The sequence below is a fragment of the Pinus tabuliformis genome, chromosome 5_2, assembly GCF_031772625.1.
Source record: "Pinus tabuliformis cultivar Carrire ecotype Pingquan chromosome 5_2, CPIR1, whole genome shotgun sequence".
Classification (NCBI taxonomy): domain Eukaryota; kingdom Viridiplantae; phylum Streptophyta; class Pinopsida; order Pinales; family Pinaceae; genus Pinus; species Pinus tabuliformis.
The window spans coordinates 530,871,188-530,892,890 of record NC_142306.1 but is presented as its reverse complement, the minus strand read 5'-3'; the positions used below and the strand labels follow the sequence as shown (position 1 = coordinate 530,892,890).

The window sequence follows — 21,703 nt, the reverse complement described above, 5'->3', positions numbered from 1 at the left end:
GGCAATGCCTTCTCAACAATTTCCAAACCAGCTAAATGAGCTGAAAAACTCACAGGAGTCAAAGTTTCACACAGAATAGCTGAAGCCATAATCAGTCCACCACAGGGTTTTCCCCATTTCTAACACCATTTTCCCTCTCTTCGTCATTACCCTATGCCTTTGCCCCGTGATCAAATCCCTTGCCATCTCTCACAATAGGAGGCCCCCATCTATTAAGATCAACAAAATAAGGGGATGGATTAAAGGATTCAACAGTATCAGAAGGAATAGGAGTTGCGACAGGGGTAGTGTACAGAGCTGGAGAAATAAACCGATGGGAAGTCTTCTTATTATCTAACGAACTATCTTTATGTTCTTTATCAGAGGGTTTCATAGATGGGGAACCATTAACATTAGTCTTGATAATATCATTAGTACCATTACTTGTAGGCTCTAAGCATTTCAAGCTCAAGCTTCTGGCTTCTATTCTGCAAATGAAAGGAAATTTTCTTTAAAAGGTTAAAGGCGCATCCTTCAGAGCTGTCCGGTGACACCAGGGATTTCAAAGATATCAGAAACAAAAAACTTGTGAAACCCTTGACAACTTCCGCTTTGAAAATAGAATGAAAAGAAATTGAGCGGTGGTAGACTAAAGCTTCAAGATGAGGAAGAGAGGCTAGGGCTTTGGAGCGCTGATCATTATAATGCCTAAAGAATATAAATGGTCCTTGCGCAACCTGGGAGGAGAGGCATTCAAGGCAGTGTATATGTTTAAATGACTATGGGCATTGCATACATAATAATGGAGCAGTGTTCAAATGAATAACACATTCAATATGTATTCCTACATGGAGGCACCATACAGCTTTCAACGTTCAAGGTAGAGAGCCCAGAGAAAATATCAAGTCAGGGATGTCAGTTCTGAAATATGGGTAGAATAGGAAAATAGGCAGAAAATGGAGCTACAAAGGTAGGAATACTAAAACTAGGACCTCCTTATAAAGACCATAAAACAAATGGCTCAAAGAAATTATGTAGGGCAGGAATACGCCAGATTTAATACCATGTTAAACACACACATGGAAGCAAGAGAATCTGAAGGATAAAACATGAGAATACATTTTTATTAACAAGAGATGTACATTTATAGTACATGGTTTGACCATTGGGTTCCATATCGCAAGGTCTCTTGGACTCCTTTTGTTTATTCGGCTTCCACACTAACCCATTGAGGATTAGGTGTCCAACAATTTCGAGTAGCATTTTGTGTAGAATTTTCTCTTTCCAAATTACATTTAAGTGCTTTGATTATTCTCCAAGCTTTTGTTTCCTTATATAAATTGTTATCTTCAAAGCTAAGATTGCATCTTCAATGGTGTCTCAATGGTGTTTCTATTAAATCATGGATGATAGCAATAATGCAGAGACAAAGTCGGTTTCCTGTTCACATTTGGAAGTTTCTTAGGTGATTATCATGATTACAGTTAGTTCAAAGTTGTTTTGTATGGTAAATTTACGTTTTTTACGACATGTATAATGTTGATATTAAATTAGTGGATTGTGATTATGTTTGGTTTATTTTATTTCTAATTATTCAATGTGTCATGTGTAGTAGTTTTGGCACATATAATACTATATGCATTTGTGTTATGTTGAAAGTTTATGGTGTAATGTCAGCTTTAGTTCCTTGACTTGGTTAGTTTAGTCAAAGTCATTGGTTTTTAATTTCGAATGAATCCTAATATTAAGTGGCATTTTTTGTCATTCATATCTTTAACCATTATGATGTTTATTTCCTTATTAATAGAAAAAACTCAATTTATTGTGTAGGTAAGTGCACATGTCTTTATTCAATATACCAATAAACATAAGGTATTAACATTTCCCATCTTTATTTCGCACTTACATTCTATCGTGAGCAGTACTTGATAGGATATGTTAGAAGGAAACTTAATGTAATATTTCATAATAATAACAAGTATTTAATCCACAAAATATTTATTATTTCTTGTTTACAAATTTCTTTTTGCAGTTGTGTCTGTTACATTATGAATTAAAGTTTCTGTTTCCAGTAATTCAATTATTTTTGCATCCGTGAAAATCAGAGTTTAGAAATAAATCCATCTTTACGAAGTGAGGTTTCCACTACATCGAAACTGCATGTCAAATTTTGTGAGAAATAGGTGTGCCAATCCACTCGTAAATAAAATTTGCTTCGATTTTACAAATTCGTGGGGACCAGCTGTCAAGTTGATTCATCATAGAAGGTAACTTTACTATTTGTATCTATTATTGATATTTTTATGTGTCTTCAAATTTGACTAGAAAAAAGAATGGAAATTCCACCACATTCCTGATAAAATATGACGAGATTTTTTTGTAACTCGAGGTTACAACTCTCAACATTTAGTAATTAAATTATTTTCACATCCACAAAAATAAAAATGTTTAAAATTGAACTCGTTTGTGCATAATATGGTTCCCATTGTATCGAAACTGCATGTCAAATATGTGCCAAGTCATTCGTAAATCAAATTTGGTTTGGTTTTACAGAGTAGTGGGGACCAACTATCAAATCGATTTTTTGTAGAAGGTAGCTGAATACGTGTTGGAATAATATTTATTTCTGAATTTCCTTTTGCAATTTAATATTTGTAGCTATTATTAATATTTTTATGAGCCTTCAAATTTGACCAAAAAAAATGGAAATTCTAGCATGTTCTTGATAAAATATGGCGGAAATTTTTTCTAACTCAAGTTTACAGCTGTCAACATTCATTATCTTGGGTGTCAATCGTGTGTCAAACACTCGTGTTGTCAGATTTATATTGAAAAAACAAAAAAAATGTTTGTTTGCAGCGACTTTTGGCGGTATGGGAAAAATTTCTGATTGAGTTTTTTGATGATGTTGAATCCATTTTCACTATTACAACATTATTCAAACACTCGTACTGTCGTGTTTTTATTTAAAAAACAAAAAAAAATGATTTGTGGTGGTTTTTGATCGTGTGGGTGAATCTACCACCTCAATAGACAACGTTTATTCTTGTATATCATAATTTTTTGCTCCTTATGACACGTATATCAATGATCTTGAAGCAGGAGAAAAGTACAAAGTAAATGGTTAGGGTGCTTTTGGAATTTCAATTTTTTTCCTATTATTGTCCATAAAAGTTGGCTTTGATATCTTTAATTTCTATTTATTCAGAGTTTCATGTGTAACATTTTTCACACAAGTAATAGTAACAACTATTATTTATGAATAAAATGGAGAATTGTAAAGTTAAATAGTATTTGAATACATTATTCATTAACAAAGTAATTTTTTGCTACAAACAGAAAAAGTGTAGTAGTTGAAGGAAGGAAGTTATTTGTGGTGATACGGTTAACTCGCTTACTAAGATCGATGATAGCTTTGATTTGTTGAGAACATATGAGTGATATGTGAATATTTCAACAAAAGAGAAAACAAACAACAAGATTTAGAGTATCAGATTAGCGAATATTGGATGTGTTCTTGAGGTCTTTGATTTCACAGAAATTGTTTATCTTTGTGCAAAAAAAAAATTAATTTAAGAAAGAGGGAAATTAATCTAGGAGAGACAAAGGTTCCTCTCAATCCAAATTCATTCAGATGGTTATTCAAGTCATAGAAATCGAACAAGCATTTAGAATTCTCTATTGTGAATAGTCACCCTGGAGCCAAAAGGACACATAATTGACATTGTGTGAGAATTCAATTCTCCAATTATTGAAGTTACTTCCAATTTTTCTCTTGTATATATTTATTTGTTTAGGAAACCATTTAGGGAATTTTGTTGGCTCTTTTTCCATGTAGTAGGGCTAGAAAGGAAAACATGTGTTTTGAAATGTAATTTCTATGTGCTTTATGAGACACACAAAAATAATTGTATTTTCAATTGGGCTTATGTCATTTCAAATGAATTAGTTGTTAAGTTATGTAAATTTCCCAATAATAATGGGCTTCTTTATGATGGCATATTTGATAACACTTTTTGTGTTAAGGCATGCGTTTGACACTTTACCCTATAATCCTAGATTCAAATTTTGCAAGGAACTAATGCAATTATGGTATCCTATATTGTGGAGGCATGAGGATTTTTAAATTTTTGTTTAATTCAAGTTGTGTTTGTAAGGGAAGTGTATTACACAGTAACTGGACAAGGGACTTCTCGAATATCTACAAATGCTGAGGATTTCCTATCTAGCAAAGGGGAATATGAGGAAAGAGAAAGCAATACGGTTATACAAACTTATGGTTTTGAGGATAGGCCATTTCTTTTGCCAATGTTTTTTCTAGATAGGTATTTTGTTGTTAAAGTTTTCAGGCAATATTATCATTGGCTAGCTATATTTGAACAGAAAAAGGAAAAATAATTTATTTCTTTTCTGTTTTCTGTTGGAATAGTGACTGTGAAGAGTACGACTCACGCTAACATTTTTGCAAATTATTTAGATGATTTAAACTTAAGTGAAGCTAAAGCGATTAAATGATTTGATAGAGGAAGATTTTTAATGGATCACCTTGAATCTATGAGGTGCGAGAACTTGTTTTCAAGAAATAGAGAGTAGAGTGAGGAAAGTCACAATGTATCAACAAAATATCAAAAAATGTTAGTAGATGCTGAACAGATCACTGAAAAGGAGATAGTCAAGACGGGAGAAATATATAAGCAAAGAGGCACAAATCCTATGGAACAATCTCAATATTGCACACGTAGTAGTGGTTCAACTTCATCTGTCAGCACAAAAAGGAGAAGAACTACTAGAAGCATAAAACTGGTTGTCGATAGGCTATCACGTCATGGGGATGGCGAAGGGCCTCCTCTAGAGTAACTCCAGAAAGAGTGCAAAAAATTAAATAATTTAACTCTGTGAAGTTGATAGTGTTGTACTACCTAATTGGGTTAGTACATTTTCGCAAGAAAATAAAAAAATAATGGAGGAAATTGTTCAAGAGGACATTACTTTTGATGGTTTTTATGTCACATTGCAGGATGCAAATTATGACAGGGGTAGTAAGAGATTAAAGATTGAAAGGGTAAAACTTTCTAGAAGGAAGGTTGTTGATTGGGAAGAAATGAATGTTTATTTTTTTTTGGTTGCAATGTCAGGGCTAAAGAAATTTCATCAAGCTAGTGGTGAGGCATTCACAAATTTTGTTAGTCAACAATAGGCAAAAAATCTGAAGTTGAAGGAAAAATAAAAGAGCTAGAAGATAATATAAGCTTGGATCCTTTGTTGAAGACTCCACTAGCAATATTCAGACTATCATTGGAAATTTCTAGTCCTTGTGGATTTCATAGATTTGAGAAAGTTTTCAATCTTCTGAGTGTAGTGAAATAATATATCACTAGTAATATAACTGAAATATTGTGGATTATTGAATATGCATGGAATGTTGCATTTGATGTGTGGCATTTAAAGAAAAGAACTAAGTATTCTATCGAGTTGGTCAAAAGTGAGCTAGAGGGAGACAAGGAATTCGTAGACAATGACCTATTAACTTTTAGTCGGAAGCTTGATTCACTATCTGAGGTAGAAAAAAATAAAAAAGGGTTTCCTAATGTTGATCAGATGAGGTAGACCAGGTTTCCATGGTATGAGAAAATTAGAACATTAGAGGAGATTATTTCTGAGTGTGGAGACATATAAAAAATCGAAGAGAAGATGTGTATATCAAGGTAGTGGTGATTGTTTAGGATTCAAATGGTTTGTGCATTACATATGAGTCTAGATTAATTGTGAAGGATAAGCTTATGGCTAATTTGAAGGAACTGAAACAATCATAGGAAATAAATTTTAATGAAATAATTGATTTTACTGTAGAGGAAATTAGCGATTGGCTAATTACTTTTGTCACTGTCAATTAAGAGTACGCTACCTCGGTTTTGCAATTGCAAGAAGCTACAGAAATTGAGGAGGATATATTTGATAAACATGTTAAGTAGGACATTATGATCGCTCCAATGAAATAATTCATTGAAGCAAAGTGAAAGAATTCATTGCAAGAAGCCTCATTCTAAGAGATAGCTGAGGGCCAAAGAATATCGGGCTAGACTTTTTCATATTGTAATTGTTTTAATACATTGGAACATTTTATTTTTCCATCAAATCATTTTACTATTGAAATATTTAGTGTGTGTTATGATGGAATAATCTAATTCCTAAATTTAGTTCCTCGTTATTTGTTGCATATCACTTTTAGAGATTACAGTTGACAGTATACCAATTGCAATTCCCATTGATACATATGCATTTAACTTTGTGATTGAAGTATTAGCATTTTCATAAAAAAATTATGCAACTAAGGCTATTTCTTCAACCATGGCTCTCTAATCAAAGTTTATTTAAATTTTAATTATTGTCTTTTCTATCTCTCAATATGTTTATTAATTATGTAAAAAATTCTGAGATAATTTTTCACTTGGGATGTTGTGTGGACCTGGGTTATCGAACGTTGTACAAAAAATAATAACTAAACACCTGTTTTCCAGTCTTTTCTTTCAACTTTTATATATTAGCTAATGTTCTGTAATGAATGATAATTAAAATGGATTTATGTTTACTATGTTCTAACGCCAAAACTTTTTACCAGTTATATCAATAATTCTTAGATAATGTTTTACATGTGAACTTGTATTACTATGCATTCTTTAGTGTTTTTCAGTGTCATTGATTGAGCATAAGTTCATGAGACTTTTATTTTGAGCTTTTGTATTCTTTGGAACTGTATGAAAATTGTTGTCAATCAAAATAAATGTTGAGAAAGAGTTATGGTTCAAAGATACCTATTGCGTTTGTGATGTTTATTTGAATGATAGCTCTAGTGATTAGGATTTTAATAGGAATACAATTGGTGTTGTTGTAAATGTGTTGGTATTGTTCAAGGTTTGGGAAGCACAAATACTTTTTAGTATGTTCCAGTTTTTGTTACAATGGAGATGGATTCTTGGCAAAATTTTTGGTTGTTAGATATATATTGCATGTGACTAGCATTTTAATATGAATACAATTACAGTTATTGTCCTAGTTCTCTTTATTTATGAATACATCTACTAAAGAGAGAATTGCACACATCAGTGTTTCATTGTATCGATTTTTCATTCTGTGTGGCTTAGAATGAGAGTTTTCATTGTGAAAAGGAAGCTTCTTGTCAGAAGTAAAAGCTCTGCACAACAACATATAATAATAATAATAATAATAATAATAATAATATATTAAACTATGGGATCTATTTTCTCGAAGCGTTGTTAAAATATTTTTTATTGTGCAGAGCTTTTCTTGTATGAAGCTCATATCAAAGTTTATATTGTAAATCATAAAAGTTTTAGTAGCCAATTGTAAATAAGTGTTTGTAGAGAATTATTAAGTACGAAAGTAGTTGTGCAGAAGTCATTGTGCATGTGCGTAGGTTATGCAAAGAACACATGCATTTGCAGAAGTACCTGTTTATATAACTCATGCTATTTAGAGAAACATGTTTCAATGTGTGGAACCTTTCTTACCCGAAGCCCATAATAAAGCTTACTTTTTTCACAAGAAGCTACTACCACACAATAAAAGATTTTATTAAACAACAATAAACCTAAAAATCATAAAAAATTAAATTAAATTAACATTATCTAATAATAATTTTTATCAATTGACAAAAATAATTAATAATGTTGCGGAGGAAGTTTTATTGGTGATTGTAATCAATTCAAGGGTCGCACGCTGCAAATGGAAAAGATGAAAAATTACAAAATTTCATTGTGTAGAACCAAAAGAAAGAAGAAGAGGAAGAAGGAAAAAAAACACTCTCATTGCGCAGAGTGTGGATTCCTCATTTTTCATACAATACATAATGACATTAACGCTTCTATATCTTTTTGACGAATGGGTAGATCAACACATAATTAGGAATGTAAATGCTATTACCTCTAAACTAACATTGATATAGTAGTGCATGTGATTTTTGACAACTTGTAAGCTAGTTGTCATTATTAGAAAAGATTCACATTTAATTTGTTTCGTACATGGAGTAACTAGTTTTCGAATTTTGAGATTTTTTTTAAACTATTTCTCGAAAATGTCTACTTTGTTTTTCTCTTAATTTATATTTATTTAAAATGTTTTGTCAACCATATTTCATATGGAGAATAGTAATAGATAGAAGAAAGGGAAAAAATAGAAAATTTAGCACTATCAACAATTACTCTGATACCAAAAATCCCAAAGGTTTAAAACTATAATCCGGTTTTCCCAAAATCTATGCTCATTTTTCTAAAAAATGTGTTAGAATTTACGCCTTTTTTTGACCAAAATTGTGGCGCATTTAGATTATGCAAATTATTTCTACTATTTCACATAAATGTAAACTTTTCTATATTGAATTGTTATATATTGAAAGTGTTTTGTAGAATAGATTTCACACACAAAGTAGTAATAGTTGGTGGTTGTTTAGCATATCGATGATCTACACCTAGAGCACATTGAAAACGTTATTGGTTGACAAAATATTTTAAAATTACAAAGAAGAATTGGCTTCGAGAGGAAGGAAATAAGTTATTTGCATTGATATTATTAACTCACTTGTGCTCATTGATCAAATATTTCAGTGGTCAGTGGCTAGCTACATATCAACAATATGTAAATCTATCTGCACTGAAGAAGAATAACGATAATATTTGGTCTACCTGATTAGTGAATATTGCATGCATTCCAAAAGTATTTGATTTGAGAGAAATCATTTTTTTATGCGCGTAGAAATTTTATTTAACAACAAAATTAATTAGGCTACCAGCTAAGGATGTATTTTTTTGACTTCGAAGACATTCGAGAAGATATTAAAGATATTGATTTCGGATATGTTCTTATATTTTTTAGAAGAAAATATATTCTTCGAATCATAGGTAAGTGGCTTGAAAATCATATAAGAGTTAATTTCGCCAACTTCTGATGTTCCTTCTGATCTTTCCTATCTAGATATTACTTTATTTATAGAACCATTTAGAGACTTATGTTCATTTTATGCATGTTTAATGGGCCAAGAAACTATGGGTAATGTTCCAATATCCATTCGCTATGTGCTCCATTATTCATATAAAAACATTTGTGTATTCAACTTGGATGATCTTATTTCCAATTATTTTTCTTTTCAATTAGTGAATTTGTTCAAAAGTGGTATATTCTTCATGATGGTGTATCTGATAACAAACCTCATGTTGAGTCATACTTTTGATGACTTGCCACATAACCCTAATTTCAATTTTGACAAAGAATTGATTCAGTTTTTCTATCCCATATTGTGAAAGCGGGAAGTTATTTCAAATTTTTATCTAATTCAATATATTTTTGTAAATCAAGTTATTTGCATGATAATTGGACAAGATCCCTATTGAATATCTAGCGAAGCGTGAGTTTTCCTATAGGGAAAAGGGATACATGAAGAAAGAGGAAATGGTACGGAAATTTGAGTCTACGGGTTTTGAGGTAAACCACTATTGCTTCCTAGAATTGTTATGGACAGGTATTTTGTTGCCAAAGTTTATAAGAAATACTATGATTGGCAAGTTAAATTTGAACAAAAAAATAAGAAGTAATTTATTTCTTTTCCATTTATTGTTGGGCAAGTAACCATGAAGAGTGGAAGCCACCAAGGTTGGCGAGATGTTGATCCAAAAGGCCTATTTATTGCACATCTACGTTCCATCAAATGCGAGAGCTTGTCGACAAAAGTTGCAAGTGAAAGCAAAAATATCCACAGTGCTCCAAGCAATAATCAAGAAGTAGTAATGACTATTAGAAAAATTATTGAAGGAGAAAGTATCAACACTAAAACAAAGTGGAAAGAAAGAGGTCGAAAAAATGCACAATCTTCTGTTTGCATATCCTAAACTACTCTGCCTTCATCTTCAAGTCAAAGAAAATGAAAAGATACCAAAGTTGCAAAGTTGATTCATGGTCAGCTATTAGCTATTGGAGATAACAAGGAGCCTCGTTGAATGTTTACTCCAGAGAAAATGCACATGATTGAATTGGAAAATTGAAAAAGTGCCCTACAAACAAGAAGTAGTCAAGAAGCTATCAATAGAGAAATTGAAACTCTACTACCTAATTGGGTTATTACTGCTTTGAATGAAAATTAGAAAATAACTGAGAAAATTTTCAAAGAAATTTCTATTTTCGATGATCAGTTTGCCACTTTTTAAGATGCAAACTATATCAAGGATGGTAAAACATTGAAAATTGAAAAACTAAGGGTGCATAGTAAAAAAGTTATTGATAAAGAAGAAACAAATGTTCATATGTCTGGAATTACATAAATGAGTGTTTTTCTATTCCATAAAGCTACTAGGAAATCACTTGCAGTATCTATTGAGCAACAAGAAGCAAAAATCCTAGTACTGAAAGAAACAATAGAAAATGTAGAAAATACTTTAAATATGGGTCCTTTATTGATGACTCCAATCACAATATGGACTCAATGATCTGTAATTCCCACTACTAGAACATATCATGAATCTATTAGAGCTCTACAATTGGTTAATGTAGCCAAATGTTAATATTGTCATTAATATATGCCAGAGGTTAGAAATCATTGGACATGCATAGTAGGTGCTTTATCCTCTGTTACGATTAGCATAGTAAATCAACTCATTTCTCGATTTGCTGAGAAGTAATATTAAATAAGACAAGAATTTTGTTAAGAATGACTTGATTTTTGTTAAAGGTTTGAATTATTCTCTGATCAGGACAATAAAAAAAAAAAGAACTGCCAAATGCTAATTGAATGAGGAAATCAAAGCTAGATGGTCCAGAAGAGTAAGTACACTTGAGAACATTATTTCTGAATGTGGGAGCATAAGGAATAGGAGAAGTGATGTGTTTCTCAGAGCATTGCAAATTGTTCAAGATCGAGATAATCCATCCATCCTATAGAATTATAAATTGATTACAAAATATATGCTATCATTTGAATTAGATAAGATAAAATAGTCAATCGAAAAACAGTTTGACGATATAACTAATTTTACTTTAGAAGGAATTAAAAAATGGCTAGTTTCCTTTTCTAATATTATTGACAAGAATGTTGTGTTAACTTATCAGTTACAAGAAGAGGCGATGGAGATCAAAAATAAATTATTCAGTCAACATACGAAGCTATATATTACAATGGGACCAATGAAATAAATCATTGAAGCTAAGTTTAAGGCATTGGTTCAACAGTCCATGCATCCAAAAGACATCTGATAGTGAAACTATTTCTGTATATGCTTTCAAAAAATGTAACTATCCTAAAATATTTTCATATTCACTTTCTGTTTACCAGTATTTAGTATTCGTGTTTTTTTAATTTTATTAATGTCACATTGTCTTGTTGTTGAATGTAGTTACTTTCTTTCTTTTGCAGTTCCCTCTTTCCATGTTATAGTTCACGCATTTACTTTTCCTAGATGCAGGAGTAGGCAGTTAAAGAGAAGATGCCATAATAGCATAGCGAATGAACCAATGAACTAAGCCATTAAACATTTTAATTATTTATGTAAGCGATTCCCGCTGAGAATCAGAGTTCTTAATTCTTTACATCTGATCTCCTATGCATTCGTATTATGCTTATTTATTTTAATCATAGCTATGACATTTGAAATTTGAAACTTGATGCAATTCTTGTCACTATGATTGTATTTCTTAATGTTATAGAATTATTTTTTGAGCACCTATATTATGTCATCAATACATATATGCTAATAACATGAAACATGAAAATAATTTTGTTTTCTATGAAAGATGAATAACATTCATTGTCATTGTATTTTTAAATTTGTTTGAGGTACAGTACTCTACAAAGGTATTTTATTACACTTTCCTCATATCTCCTTATTGTACATAATGGAAGTTTTTTGTTGTATTTCAAAATGAAATTGATATATCAATTTTATGTGATTTCGATTTTCATTGTTTTTGTGCGGCACTATGCAACCTTTAAAGAATTAATTAGCGGTTGACCTTTTTCCAAACAACTTCCCTTATGAAGGAATATTTCATTGTGATGGGATATTTCATTGTACATAGAGAATTCATAAATAATAACCGAAAATTATGTGGCAAAAAAAATCTTTCGGCACATTCTGCCATAGCGGGGTAATGCATTGCGCATAGCGAAATTTTTATAGAAAGAAGTTCATTATTTCTCTACACTCAGTACAATGAAAACATTGGTTATCCTGTTACATAATTTAAGTTTATCCATTTTCACATAAAATCTATATGGGGAGGTAACAAAAACCATAGGAATGCTTCGTACAATAAAACTTCTGACTCTACTTTTGCACTCCACACTAAACTCGTATTAACATTAGACTATTATTAAACAAATATAAACATTATACTATTAATAAACATCAACATTAGACTTGTCGTGGTCTCAAATTTGAATGGACTTTCTCATTCTGTCGATTGACTCAATTAGCAACAATTTATATGTTAATATTATTATTTTAAAGCTTTCAAAGTCATGACGAAAGCTTCAAATCTTTGCATTTGTGTTAGATTTGAAAATATATGTTAATATTAATATTTCAATGCTTTTAAAATCATTATTTTAGATTTAATATTTTAATGCTCTGAAATAATGGCAAGTTGGGCAACTACCAAGTGATAACCATATTTTTCATATATATTGAATTGGGTTCCCAGTGAAACCTCGTTGATAGTGTGAATTAAATTTCTCACATTGGAATTAAAAAAAAAAATTAAGTACCTTTATCGTAATTATCAAGTTTTCTCAAGAGTAATAAGCAGTTTAAGGATAATTTCTTGTGCAAACAAGCAATGTGTGGAGATTCCTATAGAGCGAAAGTTCCACTCAAGAAAAGCTCTGCACAAGGTTTTTTAAAATAATAAATATATAAATCTATTTATTATTTATTATTTAGGAATGTATTTTGTGACTGCGCAAGTAGCTATGCGGATGTCATTGTGTAGAGTTAATTGTTCGGAAGATGAAGCGTGTACATGGAACAAATTCATATGTGTAGAGTTTTCACTGTGTGCAAAGCATTGTGAAAAGTTTATTAATAAATGTACAAATCTATTTTTTAATTCTTATTTAGGTACTTATTTCGCAATGATTATTTCATCCCCACGATATGTGAAACCCACGTGAATTAATAACAACTTTGAATGTGAATTAATGATTGAAGGAAATTATTGAGTATGAAAGTAATTGTGAAGAGGTGGTTATGCATGTGTAGAGAATATGGTGAGAACAAATTCATGCGAGGAATAAAAGGATTTACGAAATTTTTGTGGAATCATGGAAGTGCAGAGGCATGCTTTCATTGTTATGTGTTTTTAACTCTTTTGGACTTAGTGCACTTGATATTTGATGGTTAGCATTCTAGCACAAGAAAAATGCTTATTTTAATTTTAACAGATTCTGTGAAGTACGCCTTGCAATATGCATGTGGGTGGCCTATATTTCTACACAGGAAAATAATAATTGTAGAAATAGAAGTAAGACATAATGGACATGTTAACTATAGACCTTATTAGAAAAATCTACAAATGTTTTAAATGTAAATATAATATAAAATTAATTTCGTTTGTGTGAATAAAGTCCCATATGCAGCCCCATTCTGCTACACATAGTGCATGTTATGCACAATCAGAGCTCTGCATAATGAAACATAGTAATATCAATTAGAAATTCCCTCTACATATCCATTTTCTCGCACATACTCTATCCTCCACATAGTAAATGCTACACACAATGAAACATAAGGAATCTTCATTTCACAAAATGTTGGAATCATTTGTAAATGTAATAAGATAACATTATATGCCACAAAAAAAGTAAAGGAAGACTATAATATCAATAACAAATTAACAAAAATTTGAGGATGTAAAAAACTTTCAGCATTATGACATTGGAACAAATCATTTTGCTATGAAATTATCAAAAATTTAACACTAAATAGTAATTTGCAAATCACAACTCAAGAAAACTGATTATCCATCTCCATGTTGCACCTTCATATAAGCACAACATAATGGAAATGAGTCTCAAACTACTTGGTCGAGAAATAGTTTGAGAAATTGATTCATATAAGAACTATTTGGTCTTCATCCTATTTTTCTGCACATACCCCATCATCTGCTCCACAGAAACAAAAATATTAATATTAATTGCATATTTTTTCACCATTCCCTCTACTCCAAATTTGAAAAAGACTTGCAAACTCATCAATTTTAACACCATTTGGAAAAGAAATAACACACTATCAAAGAACTCACAATATCACAAACTGATAGCATAATTAAAACAAACGAAAATAAGTTGATGATCTCATTGATTTTCTCTAACAACAATTGCTGAAAATTTAGATATTTAAGCTACCGTTTAGTGTATTGTGCTTTTGGCCAAAAAAATAGCTTTAGTATACAATTACAATTGTTGTACCAGTTTGCTTTATGTCCCAATTCTTTGTCTCGGTTCTCTTTATTTATGAATGCATGTACAAAATCTAGAATTTCACGCATTCTTGTTTCATTGTACAAGTTTTTCATTCTATGAGGCTTAAAATGAGAGTTTCTGTTGTGTAGAGGAAGCTTCTTGTTGGGAGTAAAAGATTCACACAACAACATGTGATTATAATAATAATAATAATAATACATTATACTATGGGATCTGTTTTTTCGAAACATTGTGAAAAAGAACTCCATATTTCATTTTGAAATAGTCAATTGTAAACGAGTATTTGTAAGTAATTTGTTTATAGACATATAAATTTTTTTTTATTAAAGCTATGTATCTTTAGAAGGACAAAAAATTTACATTGTGCGAGAATTAATTTCTCTAATTTTTAAAAATATCTAGATTATTTTTCCCACCTCGTGTTTAAAAAATTTAAAGAGCGTGCAACGCTTTGCATGTAAAGCAGTGTGCAGAGCTTTCCACACATTGAAAACTCCACAAAAGAAAAGCTCTACACAAGTCTAGGAAATATTTTAAGATTTATTTCTTAACGTTGGTTGTGGAACTAACATATCACTATTACTTTTACAAAATTTCACAGTGGTAATCACATTATTCAAACTATAGATTTAACATTTGATTAAACTCATGAAATTAAGCATATTTACTAGTTAATCATTTATTTCAAAGCATGTAAAAAAATGAAGCATCTAGGAACACTTGGCATTGATTCTTTATTTATTTTTAAAAGGAAGGCATTAAACTTAAACATTCATGGTCAAAATCCACTGACTTTTGATTAGTTTTTTTATTGCAATTTTTCCTATCTACCAATCTAACTATATTAAGCATCTAATATGTATGTTCAATATTTATAAGGTAATGTGACAATACTAACTACTAATCTTTGTTGTGTTTTCCATGGAAGCATTTGTAGGTGTTCATCATGCAATATTTTTAGAATACATGTTATGAATGCATGTTAAACTTGTTTTCAGAAGAGTTGGTTACAAATAGAATCCTTGTCTAGGTTGTATGGTATTGTTCTGGTAGTTTCACACTGTGAAGGATTATCATTTAGAGCGAAAGTGCAAAACTTGTAGCACTATTGACAGGTAAACAATCCATTCTTTGTTATATATGCAAGTACTAAGAACATTTATACAAAATACGATATATCTTGTATATATGATGTACAAATTTCAAATACTATATAATGTGATAATACTAAATAGATTTGGAAAATATGTTACTATCGTATGGTTCTTATATCTGAAGTACTTTTGATCTATGGAATTCGAACCTCTTATTTTTTTTATTTCTATATGTTTGATCTAACTCATATCGTCATAGCATCAAAAATCAATACAAGTAAAACATATACCATTAAGAACAATGATACATCTTCCGAGAGGCACATTTCTATTTTATTTTTTGTAATTTAATTATATTTGCATTACACTACCCATTGTGTTTTTCCCCCCACTTATTTTGTGCCATATTTTTTAATGTACTATAATGAAAAGAAAATATTTTTAAATTTCCAAGAAACATATGAGACTTAGAGATTGAGATCCAGGACAACATTTACAAGGAAAAAATTACTTTTAATATTTCTATGAAATTTTTTTATTTGCTAAAACAAAAATCTATTTAAAATTTATGTACTAAAGTAATGACTTTATGTTATCTTATTCTTTTTTAATTAAACAGTTCTTACTTAGTTTCAATTATAATGTCCTTTTAAGCAGTGATTTTAGTGTATTCTTTGTCAACAGGAAAACGTTATTGAATTCGAATAATGTCACAGTAGAGATGGATGATAGTGTAGAGATAGAAATGAGCAGTATTACAGAAATAGATATTACAACAGACAAAACAAAAGAGAGAAAAACTAGCGAAGAAATAAATGCAAATAGGTGCTTCTGAACATGTTCAATTAACTATGTTTCTAATTTCTTCTTTCTTTCTTTATTTTCCAATTGTTTTTCTTTGTATTTTTATTATTTTCTCTCTTATTAAAAAAAAATTATTTCAATTCAATGCTCATGACTAGGAAAAAAGAAGTCGAATATACGCCATTTTTGATCAAAAATATCAATAACAATATAACTAGGGATATTTTTCATGCCATTGTCTTGGTTACATATTGAACATTTTTGGACAAAGCAAATAAGTCAAAAGTGATATTCCATGCATAATTAACAGATAAGAAAACATAAATGACAATAAAATTTCTTATGCTAACACTCTTAATTGAGTAGTATGAGTGAAAGCTTATTGCAAATGTTAATGTTTCTATTAAACATTTAGAAATAATTTCAAAACATAAATATGATAGTGGTGATTGTGAAAAAACTATTTGTCTAAATAGTTTTAGTATTGTATAAAACATTTTTCTTGTTTATGTAAAGAACTAATTTTTCCTAAACATGATGATTACAAATATGTCACGTAATGATTATGTGTTTCTAATGGGCATAATCAAAACTATTTCAATTTCGACAACAAAAACATAAATGATATATGTATCGGAAATCAAAGACAACAATGGAGAATAGGACAGGGCTATAGTAAGCTTCGTTTCATTTCAATTTTTTATTGTTACAAATTTATTGTCCATCTATTTGTTTTCTGCCCCCACTAAGAAAACCAAATTTCATTGAAATAGAAAACAAGTTACATATTTGTAGGTTACATCATATGCATAGGTAGCATTGCATTTGCATATGTTTCATCATCTGTTATACATTTTTCATGTATTGTTTTACAAATCTTTCATGTGTAATGAGTTCAAATACAAAATAAACTTGTTTCCACATGTGTGTCAATTCGTAGATATTTCCAAAAAAATGTTTTTCCATTGATCTTGCTAAAAAATTTCTGAACTTCACAATCGATGTTCATATGTCCATTGAAAATAGGAAAGAAAGTTGACAATGTAAGAAACATGCTTTCCTCACTAAGTGGAATATGCATGGTAAACTATATCATATTGTTTAAATAGACATAGATAAAGAATGAAAAATAAAATAGACATTTGATTTCATGTTACTAAGTGTCTATTTTCTATATCAATTTTACAGTATTTCCAAGGATACCTAAGAGCGAATAGTGCATATACGAATCCATTCGAGGCTGTATCTAATATATGGAGTTCTCCAATTATAAGTACTAAAACTATGAATAAAACTATGCTTTATTGGAGCTCTTGCAAGAAGGACTCTCACTTCCTTTATTTTCATCGGTTAAAATGCATCATATATGAAAGTTACAAGACTAAAATACAATGTATTATGTGGGGTGTCAAACTAGAAAGAGTATTACCTGCACTATGAAAAATTTCCTATGAGAAATACTTCGCAAACAAAACATATGTTATTGATATATTGACCAACTTCGAGACGCATGGAACATTTATAATAGACCATAAAAGCGTAGTTGTACATATAAAATGACATGTTTCTCTGTTTACATTGTTAAGCAATTTGGTAATGGCATAGTTCTCGTTCCTTGCATTACTAGGCATCTTAACATTGCCTCAAATTTTTTGGTTTAGGAACTACTTTTTTTTGTCGAACAACACTTTATTTTAACTCAATATTTTGGATTTAACAATTTCCTCACTCTCGAGCATGAGTTTTCAAATATAACCAAAATAAAGGGATCGTCGGTCTGTAACACTCTGCAACCAAACCCTAGAAGTAGCGCTCGATGGAAACCTTCGGGGGGGGGATCGACCCCCCCAAACTTCGGCCCTTTCATTTTTGGTAGCCTACCTCCTGAGCCTGCCTTTACATCATCTGCCTCCCGATCCAGGGATAGAGGCAAAGAACCGGCGGCAACCTATGCCTCAACAACCAATGGACCTGTGGCTGAGAAAAGCCTCCCAACCCAAAGCGGAGCAACAAGATCATCCCCCTGCAAATCGATAGCGGAGGAAACCCCATCATTAATCATCGAAGACCCATGGATTGAAGAATACAAAGATCACATGAGAAAACATGCCCTGATCTGTTGCTTCATGGGAGTGAGACTCAATGAAAAAGCTCTATGCTGGTGGATAAACTAGAAATCGAAGCCCAAAGGGAACTATGAACTATAGTTAGGAGCAAGGAATTTCTTCACGATCATCTTCACCCACAGGGAAGACAGAGATCGAACCTTCGAAGGAGGCCTGTACTTCTACAACTCGGCAGGACTCTACATAACGTACTGGAAGCCAAACTTTGTTCCAGAGCAAGAAGACTTCACAAAAGTTCCAGTCTGGCTCCGGCTATACTCCTTGCCGGTGGACTATTGGAATGAGCGAATCCTGGAAGCCATCGGGAACAAGCTGGGTGTCTTCATCAAAACTTCAGATCTCACATCTCAAGGTAAATACACTGCCTATGCTAGAATATGTGTTTATATGGATGTCTCAGGACCTCTCCCAGGTTATATTGCTCTGATCCACAAAGGTATTCAGTGGAAGCAGTCCATCGACTATGAAAATATCCCTTTTAGATGCAGGAAATGCCGACAACATGGACATCTTAGTCATGGATTCCCTCTAAATCAACCCCCTTCTCAACCCCAATCGGATAAATCAAACAACCCATCCCCTGATTTTATCCCTGTCGCCAGGAAGAGCAGAAAGCAAAAAGGGAAAAATCCTATGAAAAACCCCACCAATCCATTCCCCACTCATCAAAATAGCTTTGAAGTTCTAATCAACCATGATACTTTCGAAAACCCGCTGAAATCCCAAGCCCCCCAGCTCAAGATCCACCCGGGCAGCCGCAACCATCCAACCCTTCATCCACCTCCACCCCTAGCCCGGACCATTCCCATTCCGAGGAGCAGCTTCAAGTCCCGCAACCCAACTCAGACCATAGCGATACAAGCCTTGCTCCTCTGCATACCCCTCCTGGCACAGAAACTCAGCCAAATCCGAGGCCCTCAACCGCTCCCACCAATCCTCTGGAAGAAATTCTGGGTGACCTGGATCTCCAGGAGGTCAATGAGCAATGGTCCAAAGAGGGGGTGAACGCCATCCCCCAGGAACACCTGGAGAAAATTGAGATGGCATACTTGCAGTTAGAATATCTGAATCAGAATGCAGCTAAAAAGCAATGGGGAGAAAGCAGCCAAACAGGCATCCAAGCAAACCTAGACCTAGACCAATACAAGCCGAAAGGTCCAGGAAGAAAACGGGGAAGAAAATCGACAAAGCAACAATTACAAGAACTCGGCAGGCGCCTAATAAATGAAGGAAAGATGAGGGCTCTGGTCCTAGCTACACCAAAGGTTTCTCAATGAAGATAACAACATGGAACATCAGAGGGCTGAATGGCCCCTCCAAAAGATGAATCCTTAAAAACCGTCTTTTCACGCAATCTCCAGACTTGGTCTTACTACAAGAATCCAAATGCTCAGCCAACGGCATAGAAATGCTCAAGAAGCTATTTGCAAAAGGCTTTCAATGCACAAGCACAGAAGCCATTGGGAAAGCAGGAGGGCTCCTAATATTCTGGAACAAAATCAAGTTCTTTCTACAGAATGCACTATCCACAAAGCATTCGCTATCAGTGATCTTCAACATGCCAGAGTCCCAACAAATGATATGCATCACCAATGTGTATGGACCTCAGCGAATTCAGGAGAAGCTCAAGATGCTGGAAGACTTGAACGAAATCAGAAATCACCATGGGGCCAACCACTGGATCCTAGGTGGAGATTTCAACATGATCGCCAACCTAGCGGAGAAGAAAGGGGGTCTAAGAAGATTAGATAGAGATGCGGAAGCTTTCACCACTTTCATAGCAGCATCTAAACTCATTGATGTTCCCACAGTCAATGGTCTACACACATGGAATAATAAGCAGGGGGGAAATCGACAGGTCGCATCAAGGCTCGATAGGTTCCTCATATCGGAATCCATCATGCTCCAGAATCTAGACATGGAAGCCAACATTCTGCCCATTGGTGGTTCAGATCACTGGCCAGTTCAGCTGCACTTCACCAATATGATAAAGCCCCAAAACCGCCCTTTTAGGTTCGAAAAATTCTGGACAGACCACCCAACCTTCATGCAAAATATACAAAGTTGGTGGACCCAAACCTCTGTTAAGAGCGACAACATCATGTACATATTTCAGCAAAAGCTCAAGAGCATTAAAACAAAGCTCAAATGCTGGAACAAGAACACTTTTGGTAACATTTTTCAAGCCAAAAAAGAGCTAGAGGAAAAAATGGCAGACCTCCAGCAATCAATGATCAAGGATGGGCCTAACGAGGACAGACTAGCTCAGGAATCAAAACTCCAAAAGCAATGGGAAGAAAGGTTAATACAAGAAGAGCTGCTATGGAAACAAAAATCGCGGGTGCGGTGGCTAAAGCATGGGGAGCGAAACACAAGCTTCTTCCATAAATCAACCATCCAGCACAGAGCCATCAATCGCATTCTATCTCTCAAAAAGGATGATGGTGCCAAAGTCTCAACCAGAGAGCAAATAGGATCAAAGCTAAATCTATACTTTCAATCATTGCTCTCTGAGCCCAATCAAAATAGAATCCAAGCTATCAACAAAATCACCAGTGCTATTCCCCCCCTAGTAACAGAGGAGCAAAATTCCCTCCTCTTAAGATAATTCACTGAGCAAGAGATCGAAGATGTCGTATTCACCATGGCCTCTGACAAAACCCCTGGACCAGATGGCTTTACAAAATAATTCTTCAAAACCTGCTGCCACATTATCAAAGCTGACCTTATCAATCTGATAAAGAACTTCCACAGAACCAAGAGAGTGCTACCAGCTATCAATGCTACCTTCCTCACCCTCATCCCCAAATCTAATCATGCTGATTCTCCTGACAAATTCACACGTATAACACTTTGCAATGTCATCTATAAAATCCTCTCAAAATTGATGGCCACCAGACTTAAACCCACCCTTCCCTCAATCATTTCTCATGAGCAGTCTGGATATGTTGAAGGAAGACAGATAACTGACAGCATCATTCTCAACCAGGAGGTGTTGCATTCTATAAAATCTCGAAAAATCCCGGCCATGCTCATTCAACTTGACCTCTCCAAGGCCTTTGACAAAATCAGCTGGACATATATCAGAGAAATCCTCAAGGCTTTCGGCTTTAGTCAGATTTGGATAAAATGGGTAATGGAAATGGTCTCAGGAGCCTTCTTCTCAATAATGTTGAACGGAGGCCCCTTACAACCATTCAGACCATCCAGAGGCATAC

General features: G+C 32.8%; 1 protein-coding gene across 1 annotated transcript; it reads left to right on the top strand.

The window, feature by feature from the left end:
- The first annotated feature begins 19,893 nt into the window (after positions 1–19,893).
- LOC149160066 (uncharacterized) lies at positions 19,894–21,093 on the top strand. Its single transcript, XM_089434501.1, has one exon. The coding sequence runs from the start codon at positions 19,894–19,896 to the stop codon at positions 21,091–21,093; it is 1,200 nt and encodes a 399-aa protein (XP_089290627.1).
- The last annotated feature ends 610 nt before the right edge of the window (positions 21,094–21,703 follow it).